This window comes from Manis javanica, chromosome 3 (genome assembly GCF_040802235.1).
Source record: "Manis javanica isolate MJ-LG chromosome 3, MJ_LKY, whole genome shotgun sequence".
Taxonomy (NCBI): Eukaryota; Metazoa; Chordata; class Mammalia; order Pholidota; family Manidae; genus Manis; species Manis javanica.
Genome location: NC_133158.1, coordinates 166,252,126 through 166,274,354, shown reverse-complemented (window position 1 = coordinate 166,274,354; position 22,229 = coordinate 166,252,126). Strand labels below are relative to the sequence as shown.

Genomic DNA, 22,229 nt, shown 5'->3' with positions numbered 1-22,229 from the left:
TTTTCACAGGTTCTGACAGATTGGTTGCTGTGTTTTGAAAATGTTTACTATTTCTGGTTGTCAGCTGTTCTTTCTTCGTGGGAATTCACGGCATCTCAGCTATTATAAAGTTATTTATCAATATATTATCTCATCACATTAGATGCAATGTCCCCTATCACTGTAGCTAATCACGCCAAGGGTGGAACTCTGTTCCAAGTCAAAACCTGGCTTCAACTGCTACTACTCCTTCTCCATCTACTCAAACTCTGAACCAGCAGATCTTACTTGAATGATGCTTCATCTCCATGTTTGTCTTCAGTTGACTTGGAAGACTGACCCCCACTCCTGTATGTGTAACAAAGATGAGTGAGTGTGTTTGTTTAAAAAAAAAAAAAGAATGAAGAGGTGGCTATTAAATGAAGTTTTTGATATAATCAAAATTTGGTCTCTGTTTTCAAAAAGTCTTTAAATGACTCCATTATCTTTCAGGAGAAACCCCAAAATATGCTAGTTCCCTCAATGAAACAAACTAAAGAGCGGCCACCTGCTCAGGACTCCCTTGAGCTCGCGATTCAAAACGCCTTTCTGGACAACTCCCAACACCCCATGTCCCTCGTTCCTGTAATTTATCTTGATCTAACTTGTCATAAACCACAGAAACTCTGATCTTTTTTCTAAATCCTTATTTCTGTCCAACCCAGTGCGGTCCTCTGGAAACCTGATCTCTCCTAGAAATTCATTCTTATCTCTTTCATTGTGTTCACTAGACCCACTCCCCACCTTTCTACTATGAAAACACACACCTACAGGATGATAAAAAAAAAAAAAAGGAAGAAACCTGAATTTAAACCTCATCTTGGCACTTACCATATCCAATTAACCAATAACTAACTACTTTACTCTTTGGGTTTAAAAGTCTCCATTTGAACAACCACTTGGCCAGGATGTTAAACACAGGCTGAAGTTCTGGAGGGTATTTTGATTAACTAATCTCTGAGAATCCTTACAATACCGAAATTCTTCGAGCTTTTGATGTTGTCTACAAAAATGTGGAGAATACTCAGTGAACAGAAGTGGGAAAACTAACAGAACAAAAGAAACACCATGAAAAGCAGAGGAGGAAAGGAAGAAAGGAGGGAACGAAGGATGAATTTTCACAAACCAGACAGACAAGGGTTAATGGGAAGGGAAACCAGACTGACAAGTCAGCATGTACAGAAATCTTTCATAAACAGTTTACAAATAGACACTGAATTTCACCAACATAACATGGTCTACTCACAGATATTCTTTACTTACAGAAAAATAATTCATCTCAAGGACAGTAGATATCACTACATCCAAGGATATATGCCTGATTAGATCTTGCTAATATAAATCCTATGGTTCTGTGGCCACAGCCAACTGAGATCTGCCCTTGAACTCTGATGCTAGTAAAAACAAGGTACTAGTTACCACTGCAACTGTCAAATATGTTAGGAGAAATGCTTGGACTAACCAGGCTTCATAAGAAAACTCTACATCGGAGTTAACACTTAGTTGAATTCGACTTTATCACACGGTCCACTTGTTCCTATCAATCTATACTGAGAAAAGCGAATGGACCTGGGCCGGGCCGGCTGCTGCTAACTGTGGAATCATGGGTCAATCAATCAACCCACCTGAACCACAGTTGCCTAATTAACAAACACAAGGCTATCACAGCACAGCGACATTGCAAAGCTACTGCAATTAGATAACAAGTGTTAAGCACTTTAATAGTCCCCATCTAACTTGTCATAAACCCCAAAAACTCTGACCTTTTTTCTAAAACCCTTATTTCTATCCAACCCAGTGCGGTCCTCTGGAAACCTGATCTCTACTAGAAATTCATTCTTATCTCTTTCATTGCATTCACTAAACCTACTACCCACCTTTCTACTATGAAAACACACACCTACAGGATGATAAAAAAGGAAGAAACCTGAATTTAAACTATTACACACTCAACACGTTATTTATCTGCATTCCTTCAGTTAACATACAGTTTTGTAAAAAAAACCATAAGAACCTACTTCTTTAAAGAGTCCTCTTCAGAATGCTTCTTCCCTAGTAGAGAAAAAATAAAATTCACCTTAAATGTATTTAAAAGTGTACAACTGGTGCTTTGTTAAAAAGTGTCTGTCTGGGACCACACCTGGAGACTATAGTGGAATGAATATTAATTATGCTATTGGTAGGCAATCGATGTATTAACAATTACTTCCCCTCCTGTGTATTTATCAAAATGTGAAAACTACAACTGCTATTCACAGTGGCCATAATCCTACCCAATCCCGATCAGACTGACAGAAAATGGTATCAGTAGAAGAATCAGGATCATAAACTGACAATGTCAAACTTAAATAGCATAACTTTTCTGGACACTCGCCACTAGGCGCAGGGAGAGGAGAATATACTTACAACTTATACTTACAACGTAACACAACACAACTTCCCCAGCTCTTCGGTTGAGACTGCTCAGTTCAGAACAAAACCCGACCACAAGGGAGCTGGGTCTACAGGTGCTGTACTTTGCAGCATGGCAAAACACAGGACACGCGACTCCCTCCGGCCCTATTTCCAGTTACAAGAGAAGCGTGACAGACTTTGTCATTCCGGTGTTATAAAGTAACTCGTCTTCAGACTGTCTCCTTCCGTTTCTACAGAGTCTATCTGGACCCACCTGCTCTGCTGCTCATCTCTAGCCACAACTCAGTCTTCTTACCGACTCCCCACTGCCCACCCCATCCCTTCAATGTTGCTGTTCCAAGGGCGTTGCCACTGGCCTCTCATTCTACATGTTCTCCAACACAAACAAGCTCATCGGGATATATGAGTTTGTCTAATAATTATAATCAGATTATTTCCAGTCTGCATCTCCAACCCTGGAGCTCTCTAGCCACAAACTCCTATTATTCAATTATCCAATTACTGAAAATGTCAAACACGGATGGATATTCCATCAAACTTAACACGTACAGAAAAAAAAAAAGGGAGGGTCTTTCTCTTGACCCACTGCCTTCCATGTTCATTCCTCATGTCCAATTTGCATGCTCCCCAAACCTGGAAAGCTAGGAGCCAACTTACATCTCTCTCTTCCCTAACTTTTCACATTCAATTACCATTCAATCTTACTAACCACACCTCTTTTGTGCCCCTGGTTTATCTCCCTCCACTGCTGCCCCTATAGTCAAACATGGACTCTCAATTGATGGTTTCACAACAACAACAAAAAAACAAGAAAGCGACAAACTACTATTTTTTACTGCTTAAAGGAATAAAATTTTTAAGGAAAAGAAATGAAAAAGACATAAGGCCTAGAAAAAGAACCACATTTGAAGTTGAATGAGTTGAGCACCCTGTTTACTTTGGTATTCACGGGTGAACAAATACTTCAAGATGGGCTGATACGAGTCCAAGAACACTAAAGCTTCTTTCGCCTCTCAGTCTCTTTTCTGTGGTTTCCTTCTTCCTGTCTATATGAGGGGTCAGCAAGCTGTGGCCCACAGGGCAAATCCAATCTGCCATTTGGTTTTGTACACAGTCTTCCGGGAGCAGTGTGGATAAAATGAAAGTTTCTGTGGCTCGGATTCTCACCTGGCCCTGGTCAGCGAGCTCACTACACACGTGTGGGCAATACGTTGCTACTGACTCTATATAAAGAGCTCTGCCCAGTGGTCTGGGTACGACACGGTGGCATGGCTGCAAGACTGCAGGAGAGCAGAGCAGAGGCTGGAGTGGTGGCAGCACTGAGGACAGAGGCCCAGAGGCAGAGGCCAGCTTGCCGCACGCAGACTAGCTCTGAGTGAACAGGATTTTAGTGATTGTCCTGCTGCCATGGAAATAAAGTTGGGTATAACCCTTTCAACCCAAGAACATTTTACTGTCATTTCTTCTGGACACATTGAATCCATAGTGAACTTGCCCGGGACTGAAACCCATTGGAAGAGCACAGTTATGCTCATTATTCACTTACATCTTGTCTAGGACCACCTTCAAACTACAGTGGCACCGTTGAGCGGATGTGTCAGATAGCACCTGGTCTGACATGTTGTTGTGACGTAGGAGGAATGAAGCCGATAACAGTGAGGCCACGTTGGTGTAACTATATGTAAAGTAACCCATGTTTCTCAACGGGGCATTGCTTTTCTGACTCCTGTCCTGCCAGCAGGTGTCTTTAAGAGCCTGTCTCACCAGTATTTCTGCACACCAGTGAAATTATGCAATTCTGTCTGTCTGCCACTATGGTGGCTCCAGGAAGTTATTGCTGAGTTTGCAGCTTTAAAGATAGGTATTTTTATGAGTGAGACAAATCACTATGTAATAAGAAACATTCATTTACTTAATGTAATCCATTTGTTGTAAAACAAATAAAAATTCTATTTTTATCCTTTTTTTAACTTTATTGTTTATTATGACAAGTCCAATTTGTTATAATGTGATATAGAGGAAACATACAACATATGAACTTAAAAATCTTTCTCTTAGTTACACAAAAATATCGTATGGGATTTTAGGGGTCATGGCTAAATAAATGAATTCCTTTTCAGAGAATACCATCTCAGATTTTGAATTACCTACAATTAGCATAATAATTCTGAATATTAGACTATTGAGAAAGAAAATGAGAAAAAAACATACATGCAACTTTATACACTGTTTTTCTTCATTGCTCTATCATTATGAAAACTCTGTTATTCATACTTTATCTATGGTAGGACCAACAAGAATAATTCACTGTCTCAACTCTTACCTGGAGTAGAGGTCTGAAAATTTTCAGAAGAATTTTTAGCTTTATTTTCCTCTGAATACTTAGAAATCAGTTGACAAATGCTATGTGAAAAAAGGGTATAAATATTACTACTTTAATATTGATATGGAAAAACATTTACCAAATACATTAAGCTCTAAAGAGTATTTTGGATAATAACACAGCTAATGTCAAAACCTTAATTAGCCCATATACTCTGAATTGGTAAGTTCTACAAACTTTTTAGTAAGCAAATAACTTGAGAAGGAAAATAGTAAGATAGTAAGGTGGACCAGTCATGAAGTGAGGTCACTACGGCTCAGTAAATGACTCAGAGTTAGCTGGCCATACGGATGTATCTTGCACGCAGAAGGCCTAGCTCTGTAACCAACAGCTACTTGTTCTTGGATAAGCTGCTTCACTTCAATTCAAAGTCTTGCTCTAGAAAGTAGGGATCCTGCCACCTTATTTTACAAGGTTGCTAGGAGGGTTTCAGGAGTTACTGTATCCCCAAAATGCTCAGAGAAACACTGGTGCAATGGAATGATGTTCTTTAACTTGAAATTATTTTGGAATAGTAAATAAAACCCAATGTGAGTTTTCACAGGTTCTGACAGATTAGTTGCTGTGTTTTGAAAATGTTTACTATTTCTGGTTGTCAGCTGTTCTTTCTTCTTGGGAATTCACAGCATCTCAGCTGTTATGACGTTATCTCATTACATTAGATGTAATATCCCTTATCATTGTACCTAATCACACCAAGGGTAAAAAACTACTCCAAGTCAAAATCTGGCTTCAGCTGCTACTATTCCTTCTCCATCTACTCAACGTCTGAACCAGCAGATCCTTATTTGAATGACATTTCATCTCCATGTTCATCTCCAATTGACTTGGACTGCTGACCCCTACTCTTGTATGTGGAAATCCAATGAGACACAGATGTAGCTTAGCTCTCCTAATGCCAACTAACCTACTCAATATTCAGGGATTCCTGAATGGCTTTATGGCTTGCTTTTTTATGAGGCAGAATCTGAAAGTATTTTGAAACCTGAAATCCTCTCAATTCACTTGGGAGATATTTATTTTTATGGAAAACAGACCACTTAACAGGCCAACCTTAATAATGGAATCTCAGGCAAGCTGTTGCCCACTACTCTGAAAGGGTAACACAAGGCATTTCATAACAAAGAAAGGTGCTCCACAGGTTCTGAAGCTCTGGTGTGTACAGAACATCCAAGGAGAAAAGCAAGTTTGCTCTCTTACAGCAGCATTATCTGAACCTCTCTGCTAGTATCAGCAGCTAATGGTCCCAACTAGTATCTACAAACAGGACAGACAGACAAGATCCTCAAAGGGTGACTCATCGTGAAGATCTCAGCCAGGATGTGAGCCCTCCATAAGGTTCTGACGGTGCGCAAAGCGTGTGGTTGAAGCTTGCAGGCCCAGCTGCCAGAACAGGGTACTGGTGCTCCCCAATAGCATACAAGCATATGTATGTGAGCTGAGGAAAGGTGTAGCTTTTTTAGTCTAAGTGTATATCACCGAGAAGTCCAAGGACTCTAGAATGGCAAGGGCATCCTGGGAGCAAAGGTTAATCAGGGCTGCCTGCAGGGCTGTTTCAGTTGCAAGGTTGCAGCAGAACCATCAGTGGAAACAACAGAGTGATTAGAATGTCCTTCTCCCCCACTCCAAGTGACTTACGTAATACTGTCTCTTTGGTCTTAGGGAAGCCCTTAGGTTCTTGGAAAATGCAAAGGGGAGAGTATAGGAGATAGTCCCCAGGGAAAAGCACAGGATTTTCTGCTATCCTGAACATGTCCAAGTAATATTAGAAAAATCAGACATGTGACATTATCTGTGCACCATGCATATAGGTTATACCTGGAATGGAATGGATAATGTTATGTCTTAAAAGTCATAACATTCTGTGATAAAGAACCAGGCACCATTGCTACTTCGTCTCGTTTTTTGCTGGGTTTCTGACCGATCACGGGGACTAACTCACTGCCATTCCAAAACTGCCTGAATCAAACTGAAATCTCATCTGTTACATATTATCAAGTATTTTAAACCTCAGTTGAGTGGTAGCTAGCATTTTAATGTAAATACTTACTTATCAAAACCATGAATAACAGCATACTCTCGTGCAGTAAATTCATAGATATCCCGAGATTTGACATTAATATCTCGCTGAAGAAGAAGCTTGACTGTATTTGTTGATCCATTTATTACAGCAAACATGAGTGCCGTTCTAAAACAACACAGAAATAACTTCACCCTTAGGAACTTCAATTAAGTTACTTAAATAGCTATGTCGATATACTTTACCAAGTTAAAATCTTGCCTGTCTGTGCAGAACTGACCATTCACATGTTCAAGGGTTCATCTTTGTAAATTACCTCCAAGACTTAAATGAAGAGACAAAAAGGAAGCCTTTTGTCCCACTTGGTTATTATGTCATATAAGTTGCTACTTTAAAGTTCTCTGATGGACAAGAAAGTATGGTGAGGTGACTTATCTGAAGTAGGTGAAGATTTAAATCAAGAATTCCCCATTTCTTCCTTAGTCTGATAGAGTATACTTCAAAAAGTCAGCTAGAGGTCAGATAGATAAAAGCTGTTTGCAGGCTTAAAACAATAATATTAGTAAGAATGGTAATTCTCATAGTTGCAGTTAAGATGCTAAGTATGTGCTAAGCACTAAATTAAACGATGTATCTATAATCTTACTTATACACAACCACCCCTAAAGGATGTATTAATATTCTCCTTTTCATATCAAGAAACATACTGGTGCTGATAAGTAATGTTCCCAAGAGCACACACCTAGGAACTAGGAAAACCTAGGAATTAAACCCAGTCTTGTGAGAATCTAAAGCCCATCTCTTTTCTCTTCATCACCCACCTATGACTTGTGTTCAGTAAATGGAAAGTTTGCTCAGTTAAAGAGCTATCTTTCTTCCTTCCACCATACCAATGAAAAAACATCGAAATATATGACAAATGAAAAAGGATAAAAACTGATTAACCCATAGTATCTAGTAATAGTCCTTAACTGCCACAGAAATAACCTAGTAACATCAGTATTCTTTAAAGAAAGCAGCTTAAAGCAAAGAGACATCCAAAAGATAAAACCAATTCCTATTTATGCTTAAGCATCTTTTAGGGGAAAATATATGTAGAGGTCAAAAAATACTATAAAATGTTTAAAAAGTTCAAAGTTGTGTCTTTAAACTAAAGAGTCTGTACTTTATCAAACTGATACGAAACCCACCCTTTAGCTAATCTAAATCATATGGGCAAAAAAATGACTCCAACTGTCATCAGCCAATATTGTAAAGGAATCAATCCTGCTGTATCTGCTGTTGCCCAGGCAGAATCATTGCATTTCTACTACCTAATGATGTGTTGTTATTTTCACTACATAATTATCAACTAATCATCTTTATTTAATCTTCTGTGAGTGGTTGTCATGACACTAGAGCAATACAAGGGTTAAGAAAAACACTACTATACCTTTTGTCCTTGTCAATGACGTGTATGTTTGCTCCTTTACTTATTAAAAACTCCACCATTTGATCATTGTTTTTAGATATTGCAAGTAAAAGTGGTGTGAGACCATGCTGCAGAAGAGCAAAAACAATTCATAACTTACAAAAACTTATGAGAGATCCTCTGCCCTTGAACATGTAATATAAAGTGGACCCTTCCTTCTCAGCCCTCAGAGCTCTCACCGGCTGCTCCCTGCCCAGAAATGCCCCTCCTCTACCTCTTCAACAGATTTCCTGCAAAGTCACCTCCAAAACTCACTTCAAACCCTGAAGTGTTCAAGAAGGCACTGCTTGCTTCCATCACAGTACTGACCAGGGTGTTCTGTACTTACCTTATTGCTCCCCATCTAAACCAAGAGCTTTTTGAGGTCAGGGGCTGTATCTTAATCTCTCTGCCTCCAAGCTTTAAAACACAGTAGGAAGTGCTTAAGTATTTTTACTGAATTAATAACCTAAGTGGGTCTCTCTAGAGTAGTGCTTCTTAGAATAATCTTTCCAAAGAATATTTATTTTACCAAAAGTTAATGACTGCCCCAGTGAAAAGATTCCATGATCTATGTTTGAAAAATAGTCTAAAACTGTGCATTATATGTCTGGTACTAAAGAAATCTGTTTAAATTTGCTTACTCCCTATTTGCCCAATACCTTTTTTGTTGCAAACATTAACATTTGAGGAATTAGCGTTTCAGGGATACAGCTTTGACAGCTTTCCAGTAAAAATGAAGGTCTTCCCCAGGTATACAAAATTGCTTGATTGTCTTCTATAAATGGTATCAGGTTCCCAAATGTCAATATCAGGCACTACTGCCTCAAATCAGGAAATGGGCTCTGAATGAAAAGATACAGGCTTCAAATGAAGCTTCACTGCTTATTACTAAATGGTCCATGGGTTTTGTCCTATTGTAAGTAGACAGTTTTGTTTCATCTACACTGTTAGTTAGTAAGCTCAATTATGAAATTTTAATCTCAGTCATATAACCTGGAACCCTGCATATCAACTTTAAAGAAAAATGAGTTTTTATTCTGGTTTTCATTTTAATTGCTACTTAAAATGATATTCCAGGCAAAATATGAAACAAAAATATAATGGCTTATCAATAAAACTTCTAATACTGATCTACGTGGATTATTTAGCATAATGAAAGTTATTAAATCATTTGCATTTTTAAGGAACAATGCTGAGGAGAAAGACATAATATTGTCTGCAATATGCATAACCTAGCCAACTGTAACCATGATTAACCCCATCAGGCTTATAGACATTCCAAGGGGAACAGGATTACTTACAGTACATATAAAACATTATTTTAAAAACCACTTACAAATTCTAACTTAAAAATTCAATCCTGTTCCTGATGTTAATATATAACGTAGAATCTACATTATAAATTAATATAGACCACCTTGAAAATCTTGATATTTTTATCCAAATATACTATAAAATAGTGTAACCTCAAATTGTAACCTCCAGTGCTTACAGAGGCAAAGTAGGTGACCCAAGGAAGTAAAGAGCCCAGGTGGGGACAGGAGAACAGAAAAGTGGCAGCCCTCGGCACAGTACACCTCACAGTAGGAAGGGCTCAACATTCCAGATATGATTCTTTAGGAGAAGCCTGAAACCCACATTTCTGCATGAGTCTCCTCCATTCTAAATACTGACTCAGTTTTGGAGGCAAACTAAATGTACTCAGGGGCCACAGTTAGTCTATAGCCCACTTGTGTTTTTATATTTGTTACATTTCCAAATGGCTGTATATAAAGCAAATATTTGTATGTAAAATCTTCCCTTTAGTATCATATGGTTTATGAAAAAATTGGGCCCCAACATATAATAAAAAATTGCTATTAAGATTCATAATACCCAGAAACAGGAACCCTCCTACACTGTTGGTGGGACTGCAAATTGGTGCAATGATTATGGAAAGCAGTATGGAGGTACCTCTGAGAACTAAGAACAGAAATACCATTTGACTCAATGATTCCACTCCTAGGAATTTACCTGAAGAAAACAAAATCCCTAATTAAGAAAAAACATTTGCACCCCCATGTTTATTGCCACACTGTTTGCAACAGCTGAGATGGAAGTAACCTAAGCATCCTTCAGTAGATGACTGGATAAAGATGATGTGGTACACATACACAACGGAATATTATTCAGCCATAAAAAAAAAATCCTGCCATTTGCAACAACATGGATGGACCTCAAGGGTATTATGCCCAGTGAAGTTGGAGAAAGGTGGAGAAAGACAAATACCATATGATTTCACTTATTTGTGGAAAAGAAAGACAAAGCAAAGCACAAGGAACAAAACAGCATTAGACTCAAGGACACTGAGAAGTGACTAGTGGTTATCAAGGGGGACGAGACTGGGCAGGGGTGGGGGGAGGAGGAGGACGGGGACTGTTGAACCACTGTGATATACATTTGACAAAATAAAAGGTTCATAATTCCCCTCCAAGAATTTTTCCAATGCTTATGAAAGCTACAATCTATTTGTATTTAATTCTCCTAGATTGTTAATAAAAAAAAAACTAGGTTCATAGGACTGCTGAAAACTAACCTATTAAAACAATTCCCATCTGTATTGTCACTAATTACATGGATTTTAGTGTTTAAAATTGCTGTGGTAATTTTGCCAGAGCTCTATGAATTTAACAGACATGCTGAGACAGTCTATATCACACAGCTTCAGCTAAAAAGAAGGTCCATGATTTACTAGTATTGCAATCGGAAAACCCTGCTTGCGATAACCAATTTGTTGGCCTAATGACTTGAATGATAACAAAAGATGCAAAACCCTTCAAGGGTCAGCCTCTACTTATTAAAAGACTACCCAGCAACAATTTACTAAAGACTCTCTGTGTGCCAGGGGATGACTGATGGCTGGACACAAAGACGTGTTATTCTTTAAGCCAACAGATAATGCCAGTAATATTCTTTTTTAACTTCTCAGTCACACAGATAGGGCCAGATGGAAGACAGGCTAACACTGTCAGAAAGGAGAGAGCTGAAGGAAGTAGCACCTATCAAACTCCAACTCACCTAGAGGTTTCTTAGGTTTGTAAGATCTGCAAATCAATATATTACGCTTATCCATTCAGTAGTTCTTAAGCAAGAGTTGTATCAGTACCTCAAGGAAATATTTCCAAATATACATATCCAGGCCATTTTAGCCTTATTCAGTCAAAACTTTCAGGGGACAGCCTAGGCCTGTAACTTTTTTTTAAGGTTCCTCATATGATTCTGATTCGCCAGTGCAAAGCTAGCTGAGAACTGGTGCACTGGACAATCATGTCAGTCTCACGTCTCACATATGTGGCCAATTCGCACTATCATTTGAGGATTTTGCCCGAAACAGGGAAGCGTCAGAGACAAGTCTCTTAGCAAAACTGTATTTAATTTTCCAGGGCCAGGGCAGAACAGGGACTAATAAGGAAACTCAAAATGTAACTTCATTTCATTATTCATAAACTCCTCCCTTCCCATCAAGATATTCTTGGGGAGGGCAGAGTTTAGACTCTCACCTACGTAGCTGTTTCTGCACGAAAGCTATAATCTATTTGTATTTAATTCTCCTAGATTGTTAATTAAATGGATAACTAGGTTCATAGGACTGCTGAACACTAACCTATTAAAACAATCTGCAAAAAAAGGATATATCAGTTCTTTATGTCTTCTTCCCTCCTTTCCCACTTAATCAGCACCTGTTCCCTGCCAATCTGATTCCTCAGAGTCCTCCTAACTTTGATCTCTAAGTTTATACTTCACTCTTCCTCTTTCCCAAACTAAGAATTATTATCCCCTAAAGCTGAAGACATCTCGCCTAAACATAGAAAATCAAGAAAGGAAAAAAACAAACACACAAAAAAAACTCTCTTCTTGATATTTCCCCTCATTTACCAAATTTCCAAATTGGCCTGCATATTTCTGATTGCTCTCTCCTTTTCCCTTTCCTCTTTCCCTCTTAAGCTTTAGCCAGTGAAAGAGGAATCACTTTTATTATGTAAGTCACCTTTTATATGAAATAGCAACTTGTCAACAGCTGCGATAATTTCACATTATAAAGCGCATTTGTTTTGTTTGAGTTTTAGATAAAAGTCTACTTCCAAGGCAAGCTTGGCTTTCCTGTGTTGCTTTACACTAATTAGAAAAAACTTGGGTAGGGAAAAAAATATTTGAAAGAGAAGCTGTACTTTAACAAATTCAGTGTTTTCACAGATATTTGCCATAAATGCACGCAAAAACATGGTACTCTAATGCTTCCTTAGAAGAGCCATTATTTTAACTGAAATCTTAGATAATTAGGTTATCTCAAAACATTTTCAGTCAGGAAATGCTTGAGTTTCCAAATATGTAAAATTGACCCTAGCCATATCAACCTGCGGGCTGCAGCATGGGAGGGACTGTATGTACAGAAAAGAGAACCGCAGACCAGCTTCAACATCACCTGCTCCTCAAGTACAGCTACAAGCCGGCAAGGAGCTACACAAGGCTGAGCAGAAGCTACTCTCTGATGTGAGAAACCCTACGGTGGTACATGGCTGGCAGAGTGGTTGCCAGCACAAGGGAATGGCCATACTGATGTCAAGACATGACCCAAATCCCTCTCCCTGATATTCAGAGCCCGGGGGTCCTAAAGTGCTCAGGGCCTGTGGTCTGCCGCTTCCCCCTCCCACACGCACTCACCCAGCTCCTCTGGCCCTGAACTGGTTCTCCACTTCTCCCACCCATCCCCAGCAGCACCCATTTCCTAAGTCCCTGCAGAGCAGCCAGCCTCCACCATCACCTCACACCCCCTCTCAGCCTTCAGTCCTTTGTGGGCTCTGAGCCTACCACCCCTCCCAGGCACTGATGGGAAGGTCCTCCCCCTGGGGGGTGGGCAGGGTGGCCAGGAGACTGTTCTGCCCTCCGTACGGGCACCACCTTACTCTAGCCCTCCCTGACTTGGCTTTGGAGTTGTTTGTATGGTGACAGGGCCTGAGGTACAGTATGTAGTATACGTATGTGTCTACATACACACACACATACATATACATGTATATGTGAAAGCATTTTATATTATCTATGGCTACTAAAGAAATTAAAAACATGTTATTTCAAATCTTTGTAGATACAGTTGGTTGACACATACCTTGTTTCTTGCCTCGATGTCTACGTTGCATAAAAGCAGCTGTGCCGCTGTTGTCATACACGAGCCACAAGCTGCATAGTGGAGAGGACTGTTGCCAGAGATGTCCCTGATATTTGGATTGGCACCAGATTCCAGAAGAATAAGCGCGCAGTCTTCTTGCCGGCATTGTATGGCCTGTCGGTATTATACCAAGAAACACGCTATGACTAGGATTTCAAACCAGACACTCTATATGTTTCACCAGTGAGATAACTTAAATGAGATAAATTCATTTCTCTTCTCAGGCTGTCATAGATGGTTGCTACATACCTTCAGCAGAGGTGTCCTCTCTTCATTGTCACGCAGGTTAAGTTCACATTTTCCCCTCACTAGGAGAGTGACCACTTCTACATGCCCATTGGCGCAGGCCAAATGTAGAGCAGTCCTAGGAAAGGGAGAAGACTTGTTAGAAAATTATAATGCACTCCCTCAAAGCATACAATTATTCATGTAATTATAAATATTGAATAGCATGTTATTCATATGCTGCAAAACAAACATTTACTTTTGTCTGGAGGAGTTACAGTATTTATCAGCTTTATTACTCCCCACATTAATGAAAATGCAGTCTATCTGAATAGAAAGAGCATGACCTTGGGATTCAGCTCACTTTGGGTTTGAATCCTACTTTAGCAATCACTTGACCTTTCTGGGCCTTAATTTTCTCATCTACATGATGGAGATAAAAAGTTATCTCACAGGATACTACTGTTGTGTTTAAATGGGAATCTATGCTAAGTGTTTTAGAAGAGTTCCTAGCACAAACAGCAGGTCAGCAATTGTTATATTATTATTATAATTACTATAACTACTACATTTTGAAGACAATTTAATTTAGTAAAATGGTATAATTATACCTACTTTGCAAATGTTTTAAGGATTAGAGAGAACACTGTATTTTAATGATTTTAAGATTCTCATTTTCTCACATTTTAACATCTCACATTGGAATGCAATTATAATTCATAATGTCTAACAAGTATAATTGGCAGCATTTTAAAAATTTCTTATTGGTGCCTAAAATACTGCATCACGCAATCCATTGTGACTTTTGTTAAATGAAATAATGGTATTTACAACAGATCTACTGCAGTTCACATGCTTACATTTAAGTATATTTTAGTTCTTATAAGCATTATGGGTTAACGGTTCTGTTCTGAATTGTCAAAGCAGTAACAGAATTTTTTTTAAAGTAATTCTGATTTTAATTTTCATGAAACTTCAAGCCAAAGGAAACTGAGGATGCAAGTGATAGGGACAGCTGATTTTATTCAATACTTAGATTTATAGGTTGTATGAAAATCAGGTATTTCCAATGATCAATTTAGTGCTGAATATTATATACTTTCAAGAAGGCACGTAAAGGTTATATTTTTCAATTTTGTACCATCAGAACTGCTTTTGTTTGAAAGGGAGGAGGAAAAGCTTCAGTTGAGATTGGATCCTAAGACTTGAATTTAAAATTTCTCATCTCGCTAGTCCTGGGCAACAAGTCTTGAAGAATGAAAGAATCCCAAGAATAATATGTTTGCTGCATAATAGGTACTCAGTTATACCTGATGAATCAATCAATGGATTGAAAAAATGGATGCAGTTGGAGATTTTGGTATTTTTAAAGAATACTTTCAGAAAGGCAATACTTTTGCAATAGTATTTGCTATTTTTGATTTTTTTCATAAGGACATGACCAAAATTTTATAAACTTTTGCAATACTAACATCCTTTGTATTTACTATTTTTTATTTTCACAAGGATGCAACTAATTGGTCTGCAATTGTTTACATATACATAAAAAGGCTACATGTAATAAAAACATGTATATAATTAAACATATACATAATAAAATCTATAGATACAGATAAAAAGATTCCATTTACTTCTGAAGAGGATAAAAGTTGTCAGAAGATACCACTCTTCAAAAAAATTTTTTTAAAGTAAGGAGTTATTTTCATCTATGCAAGTCATACTTCTTCTCTTCCACAGAAATATTTCATTAATAAACTTCCGCTACAATTTTCATACATGTTCATTGTGTAACTCAGATTTTATAAGGAAAAGAAAAATACACTGATAATACAAATTCCATCTGGAACTTATTTTTGTGGGATAAAAATCTAGGCTACATGAAACCATAAAACTCTTAAGAAAGAAACATAGGCAAAAATCTCTTGGACATAAACATGAGCGACTTCTTCATGAACACATCTCCCCAGGCAAGGGAAACCAAAGCAAAAATGACCAAGCGGGCCTATATTAAGCTGAAAAGCTTCTGTACAGCAAAGGATACCACCAAGAGAACAAAAAGGCATCCTACAATATGGGAGAATATATTCATAAATGACATATCCGATAAATGGTTGACATCCAAAATACACAAAGAGCTCACACACCTCAACAAAAAGCAAATAACCCAATTAAAAAATGGGCAGAGGAGCTGAACAGACACTTCTCCAAAGAAGAAATTCAGATGGCCAACAGACACATGAAAAGATGCTCCACATCGCTAGTTATCAGAGAAATGCAAATTAAAACCACAATGAGATATCACCTCACACAAGTAAGGATGGCCACCATCCAAATGACAAACAACAACAAATGTTGGCGAGGTTGCGGAGAAAGGGGAACCCTCCTATATTGTTGGTGGGAATGTAAATTTGTTCAACCATTGTGGAAAGCAATATGGAGGTTCCTCAAAATGCTCAAAATAGACTTACCATTTGACCCAGGAATTCCACTTCTAGGAATTTACCCTAAGGATGCAGCACTGCAGTTTGAAAAAGACAGATGCACCCCTATGTTTATCGCAGCACTATTTACAATAGCCAAGAAATGGAAGCAACCTAAGTGTCCATCAGTAGCTGAATGGATAAAGAAGATGTAGTACATATACACAATGGAATATTATTCAGCCATAAGAAGAAAACAAATCCTACCATTTGCAACAACATGGATGGAGCTAGAGGGTATTATGCTCAGTGAAATAAGCCAAGCAGAGAAAAACAAATACCAAATGATTTCTCATCTGTGGAGTATAAGAACAAAAGAAAAACAGAAGGAACAAAACAGCAGCAGAATCACAGACCCCAAGAATGGACTAACAGTTACCAAAGGGAAAGAGACTGGGGAGAATGGGAGGGTAGGGATAAGGGTGGGGAAGAAGAAAGGGGGTATTATGATTAGCATGTATAATGTGGGGGGTGGGGGAAAGGGGAGGGCTTCGCGACACAGAGAAGACAAGTAGTGATTCTGCAACATCTTACTATGCTGATGGACAGTGACTGTAATGGGGTTTGTGGGGGGGACTTGGGGTAGGGGAGAGCCTAATAAACATAAATATAAATAAATAAATAAATAATAAGGAAAATTTCAGAATCCTTATCTCAAGGCAAATATAATGTATATGTTATGTTTTAAGGGAGAAATAACTAGCATATAAATTTAGTTAAATAATACCATGATACTATGCATGTCTACTATCAAAAAGTAAGGGTCAGGTGATAATTAGAAATGTATTTTCTTCTTTCCACTGATATAGCACCATGGACAGTGACTCACCAACACCAATGATTAAGCCCAGTCTATGGAAAATTAATATATACCACAGGTTTTATAAAGAAGGGTTAACTACATAACAAGGCACTGAGGTATAATAAAATAGATATGTGATTTACTTTTTATGCTTCTAGGAAAAGTATAATGGAAAGAAAACTGGACTCTGTATGAAGACAAACGTCTTAAATAGAGCTATAAGTAAAGTTTTTCTAAATATACATAGTTAGGCTACCTTTGGTAAGCCAATGAATATTTCTGACGTTCACTGTATTATTTGTAAAATGGTGAGGTGAAAAGTAAATGTGGGAAAAGTTATCAAAGACCATCTTTGGCACTGAATTTGAATATTACTTAAACATGGTCCAACAAATTTATAGAAAAGCAATATCAATTTATAAATCCATGCCATTGGTATAGGCTTTCCATGCATTCAAATCCACTCAGATACAAAAAAAATCTCTTATACACATTAGGTGCTTCAATGAATTGAATACCAAGCATCAACTATGATGTAAAAAGTACCAAACAAAACTAACTTAGCAATAAAGAAATTAAATTTTTCATATAAAAAGAAATTCAGCAGCAGAATGGTTAAGTTAGTGGATGAATTATATCATACTGACTCATTCTTTCTATGACTGTTTTTCTGCCTACATGTTTGTTGACTTGTTCTTGTATGCTGGCTCTATTCATGAACCCAAAATAACTGCCAAATTTTCAGGCGTCACAAAGCAATTTTAAAGCCATGGTTATTTTTTATCTGGTTTAGGTGAAACTGATAAAGTACACATTTCAAGGAAATGAATCTTCTTACTCAAGATTTTCCCACTTCAAAATTCCTTTCCAAGGTCTATCAGTAAATAACATATACTGTGGATTCACCAATATAAAGTGGATATTGGATTTTACCCAAAGAAGTTTTACCAGTTGATCAATTACAGAACTTATTTTTCTCATTATGCACTTTTATGCAGTATGACTTTTTGTAAGGCACTTTTATGCCATTATGCAGTTTTCTGTAATATCTAATATGGTATGAAAATGTGTACATTAAAAATAAAGTGCTGTCTATACTTCTTCATTTTTTATTACTACTGATATTTAGTTAAATCACTGTAAAACTGTCAGTCAAGTGCTCTCTAAGGGAAGTTATGAGTGGATCTGAAGCCGCTAGTTTTTCACTCTGCTGCTCATAACGTGGGCCTGGGCGCCGGATCCCTCGTCACACTTCCAGGACTCAGGTGCTGCGGGGCTTTGGCGCCAGGGAGGCTCGTCTCCGCAGGTGAGCCCAGGAAGGCGCCACTTTCCTGTGTCTGCCCACCTCCTCCTAGTCCCTCTTACCTATTCATTTTATCTTTGTCATTCAAGTCATTTTCCCCCAGAGATAGAATATGCTCTACTCTGGCTACTTTGCCCTTGCTCGCAGCCTTGTGGAGCTTTCCAAGATCTTTGCTTCGGATTTGGTACTGGCATTCCTTCACATCCACGGCCACGGTGCCTATCTTCTGCAGGACGTTGAAGGGGCCCATAGGCAACCTGCCCCTCCGACCCTGGAAGTTAAAAATCCGCTTCAGCATGCCTGAGCCTCAGGCTTCAGGAGACCTCAGCTCCCCTGCTGCCGTCCGCTACACAGCACTGGTGCTGAATAAGCCAACCCTGGTCTCAACAGCTCACCACCAATTGGCAGTTAGAACAGTTAACTGTAGCCTAGCAACTCACCCCGCCCCGAACTCATCACAATGCCTGGAACTCAGAGCCACCGGTGCTGAGAGGGACCCAGGCCTGTTAAATCTCAGCCAGTACCTGAGAGCAGCGATGGGTTCCCTTCAATGTCAGTGAGAGGTGGCTGAGTCAGGAAATTGGCAGAAGACTAGTCCATACGGAAAAGCCATCTCCTCCCCGCAAAACTCCCCGAAAAAACTCTAAATCTTATCTGTCAGTTTTCTCCTCTTCTAAATCCCGCTGGGCCCCAGGAGGTCTCCGAGGATGCAATAACAGAAGGCAGTTTTCTTGGTTTCAAAGACTGTGTCAGTATGTGTCATCAAGTGCAGACTGATGAGAAAAGAATACACATTCTCTAGTAAAATCTCCAATAACCTTCCCCTTTGGTCCAGCCTTAGATTTACGCTTTCTTTACTTTTATTTCTCCCCAATTAAATCTTTATTCAATCCAAGACTTATTTTGGAGCACTGTATATCACCTAAGAACTTCTTAAAAAATGGTTATTCACTTGTCCTAAATTAAGTTTTCTCACCTAGTGTAAATCACTTCCCATACTTTAAATTCTCTGCTATGTTTTTTGTTTCTGGGTTTTTTTACGGGGTTTGCTTCTTGCACCAGTACTCTAGCTTCTTTATAACATATATTCCAATAATCATTACAGCTCCAAAGTCCCCTCCTTATGCTTCCTTTGCAGTATTCTCTTGGCAGTGTTTACCTCTACATTATTTGAGGTTTATCTGTAATCACTATGCCAAGTTAAAAAGAATTCTTGCCTCCCATAATGTTAAAGGGAGGGAAACTGGAAATTGAGTTGTCATATGGCCCATGATTTAATCAATCATGCTTGTATAATGAGACCCTACTAACAAAGACTCTGAAATGAGGCTCAGAGAGCTTCTGGGTTGGTGAACACATCTATGAACTGAGAGGGTGACATGCCTGAGGAAGGCATGCAGACCTTGCTGCCTATGTAGATCTTCATCTGGTTGTCCCTTTACGTCCATTAGAAGTAAATCAGTAACCCTAAATACAGCACCTTCCTGAGTCCTCCTAGTGAATTACCAAACCTGAAGGAAGGTCAGGGGAATCCCCAAACTTGTAGCCAAGTCAGACAGAAGAGCAAGTAGCCTGGGGACTTGGGAGCTGGACCTGGTATTTTGAAGTGGGGGTGGTGCTGTGGGACTGAGCCCCTTAACCTATGGGGTCTGTGCTAACTTTCAGTAGTTAAGTGCATCACACTGAATTGCAGGAGAGTGGGTGCATTTCCACTTTGCTTGGCATGGAACATGGCCATCTCCTGAGTTCTAATACACAGCCCAACAGCAAATTTCCTCCACCTCCTGGGGTTCTTGCTTGAGTGATAAACCCTCTCTCCCCACAAAAAGCTTCCACAAAAAATTCTGGCTTATCCAGTCTTATACTCTATCCCACTTAAGCCCCTTAAAATCCAATCCCAGGAGTACCCACCCTGGCTTGTGCTTGCTAAGTAGTACATACTAACTTAAGAAAATTACCTTAAGTGAATTTTCTCCATTACATAATAGAGTATAAAATATATAACTAATAAATGTAAAGGTGATTATTAAATCAATATTTTGGGAAATACTAATTAGTGAACTTTACACATCTTGTAACACATACACCAAAATAAAGTCCAGATCAGAAAGTATTTAGGCTTTTCACGAAAACATTCAACCATTACATATTTTAGAAAAACAAGCTAAGTGGTATTACTTAATGAGGAAAGATTTTTCAAACAAACACAAATTATAAAAGAAAATTATCAATACATTTGGCCACATAAAACCTGTGACCAAATAAACTTAGTATAAATGCAAATAGTTGATATATATGCACACACACATCCCATACATAATTGTGATAGAAATTACACAAGTATTTCAGATTTTGAAAAATTACACAAATGGAATTTTATCACCAAAACTGTGTTCCCACAAAAATCTGTTAATATACATAACCACTAGTTTTCACTCATGAGATATAACCAGCAGGCAACATCATCTCCTACTACACTTTTAAATATCCAGCTATTTTTCTTCCACCCACAGAGAAAAAGGAAAACCTTATTCTCAAGTAATAAAAAGTCCATAGAGCTGTTTTAACTCACAAAGCCTGAAACAGAATGTCCAGCCCCATGTTAAGTACAAAAATGCCAAGGTCAGAGTTAATTAGCTAGGCCAGGTTCAGGAATGGTCTTTCTTTCATCTTTTTTTTCTGCTATCAACCTTATTTTATTAATTCTTTGTAATATTTTGCAATGTAGGATCATAACGTCTTTGTTCATGTTTTCTGCATTCTGTGTTTTTATTTTGGTATCATTAATGCACAATTGCTTGAACATTATGGTTACTAGACTCCCCCTATTATCAAGTCCCCATTTTCTTTCTTTCCAAATTGCATCCCTCCTCCCTCAGCTAGGATAACTGTAGGGGGTGGTAGACTTCTTAGTGGCTGATACTATTCTATGATTTGAGCAGTTTGAATCTGGTAATTATTTTAAAACTGATAATTTTTCTCGGGGGCACTTCTGTACCCACTGCTGTTCTCACCTGCAGCTCCCTTGACCTGAGTCAATGAAATCCACTCAGCTGGCCTTTCTTTGTCCTTAGGTCTTAAGGAACCTGGAGATTCACTTTGGACTGTTCTCTTGTGAAGACTCCACACACCTCTAAGAGGCCCTTTTGTATACGATCTAAAATAGATTCCCCCAGAATGGCTCGCTCTCATGCTTGATGGTCATCTGGTCCCTTCCTAAGCAACCCAGCAGTTTTTGTCAAGCAAATGCTGAGCACAGAACAGTCTCAACACATTAGCAATTCTCCCCTCATCAGCCAAAGCAACTTACCCACCCTCTCAGGTTCCAGGTTTCTGGGTATGAGTCAAACACCTGCTTTCAGAGCTGCAGGAGATTCCTGTGAAGCTCCCCAAACTCGGCTTTACAGCTTCCCCTTTGGTGGCTTGGTCACTTGTTTACTATTCTTCCCCATGAAATGCGTTCTCAAGTTCGTAAGAGATAGCTTCCCACTATGTCACCATAGGGTGCAATACTGAAAAGAGAACAGCATTTATTATAACTAAATTAAGTTCCTAGTGTAAATGGGGGGAATCACATTCTTGCCTAAAAGAAAGGGGACTAATCTGTAACAGAAGGGTGGCAGGGGAGAATCTGCATAGACAAAATACTTTCTTTCAAATGTATCAACTCTCCAAATTTCTGTCTGTGATTCACTGTTTTTCTTTCAATCCAAAGATCAAGTCTACATTCCAACATATTTTATTAAAATACCACATACTTACATGAGGCTATATGCTCATAACTACCGAGATTGAAATAACTCAGCATTTATTTTAAAATGAGTATGAATACACAGAATACCTAAAAATAAAAGTTATCAGTTACCCAAAGTAATCAATTTAAGAGGTACAGGTTACATATGAAACTGGCATTCTGGTAGCTTT

General features: G+C 38.5%; 1 protein-coding gene across 1 annotated transcript in view; it reads right to left on the bottom strand.

Annotated features, from left to right (window-relative positions):
* LOC108396756 (ankyrin repeat domain-containing protein 26-like) overlaps nucleotides 1-20,570 on the bottom strand; it is a 94,133-nt gene extending 73,563 nt beyond the window's left edge. Inside the window, exons 1-10 of the mRNA XM_073230490.1 lie at nucleotides 18,368-20,570; nucleotides 13,745-13,859; nucleotides 13,436-13,609; nucleotides 8,269-8,375; nucleotides 6,867-7,004; nucleotides 4,757-4,836; nucleotides 2,438-2,577; nucleotides 2,292-2,347; nucleotides 2,037-2,126; nucleotides 268-327 (exon numbers count right to left, since the gene is read on the bottom strand). Coding sequence (XP_073086591.1) covers nucleotides 268-327; nucleotides 2,037-2,126; nucleotides 2,292-2,347; nucleotides 2,438-2,577; nucleotides 4,757-4,836; nucleotides 6,867-7,004; nucleotides 8,269-8,375; nucleotides 13,436-13,609; nucleotides 13,745-13,859; nucleotides 18,368-18,603 — 1,196 coding nt within the window. The 5' untranslated portion in view covers nucleotides 18,604-20,570. The remainder of the gene's footprint in view (nucleotides 1-267; nucleotides 328-2,036; nucleotides 2,127-2,291; nucleotides 2,348-2,437; nucleotides 2,578-4,756; nucleotides 4,837-6,866; nucleotides 7,005-8,268; nucleotides 8,376-13,435; nucleotides 13,610-13,744; nucleotides 13,860-18,367) is intronic.
* Nucleotides 20,571-22,229: the final 1,659 nt, after the last annotated feature.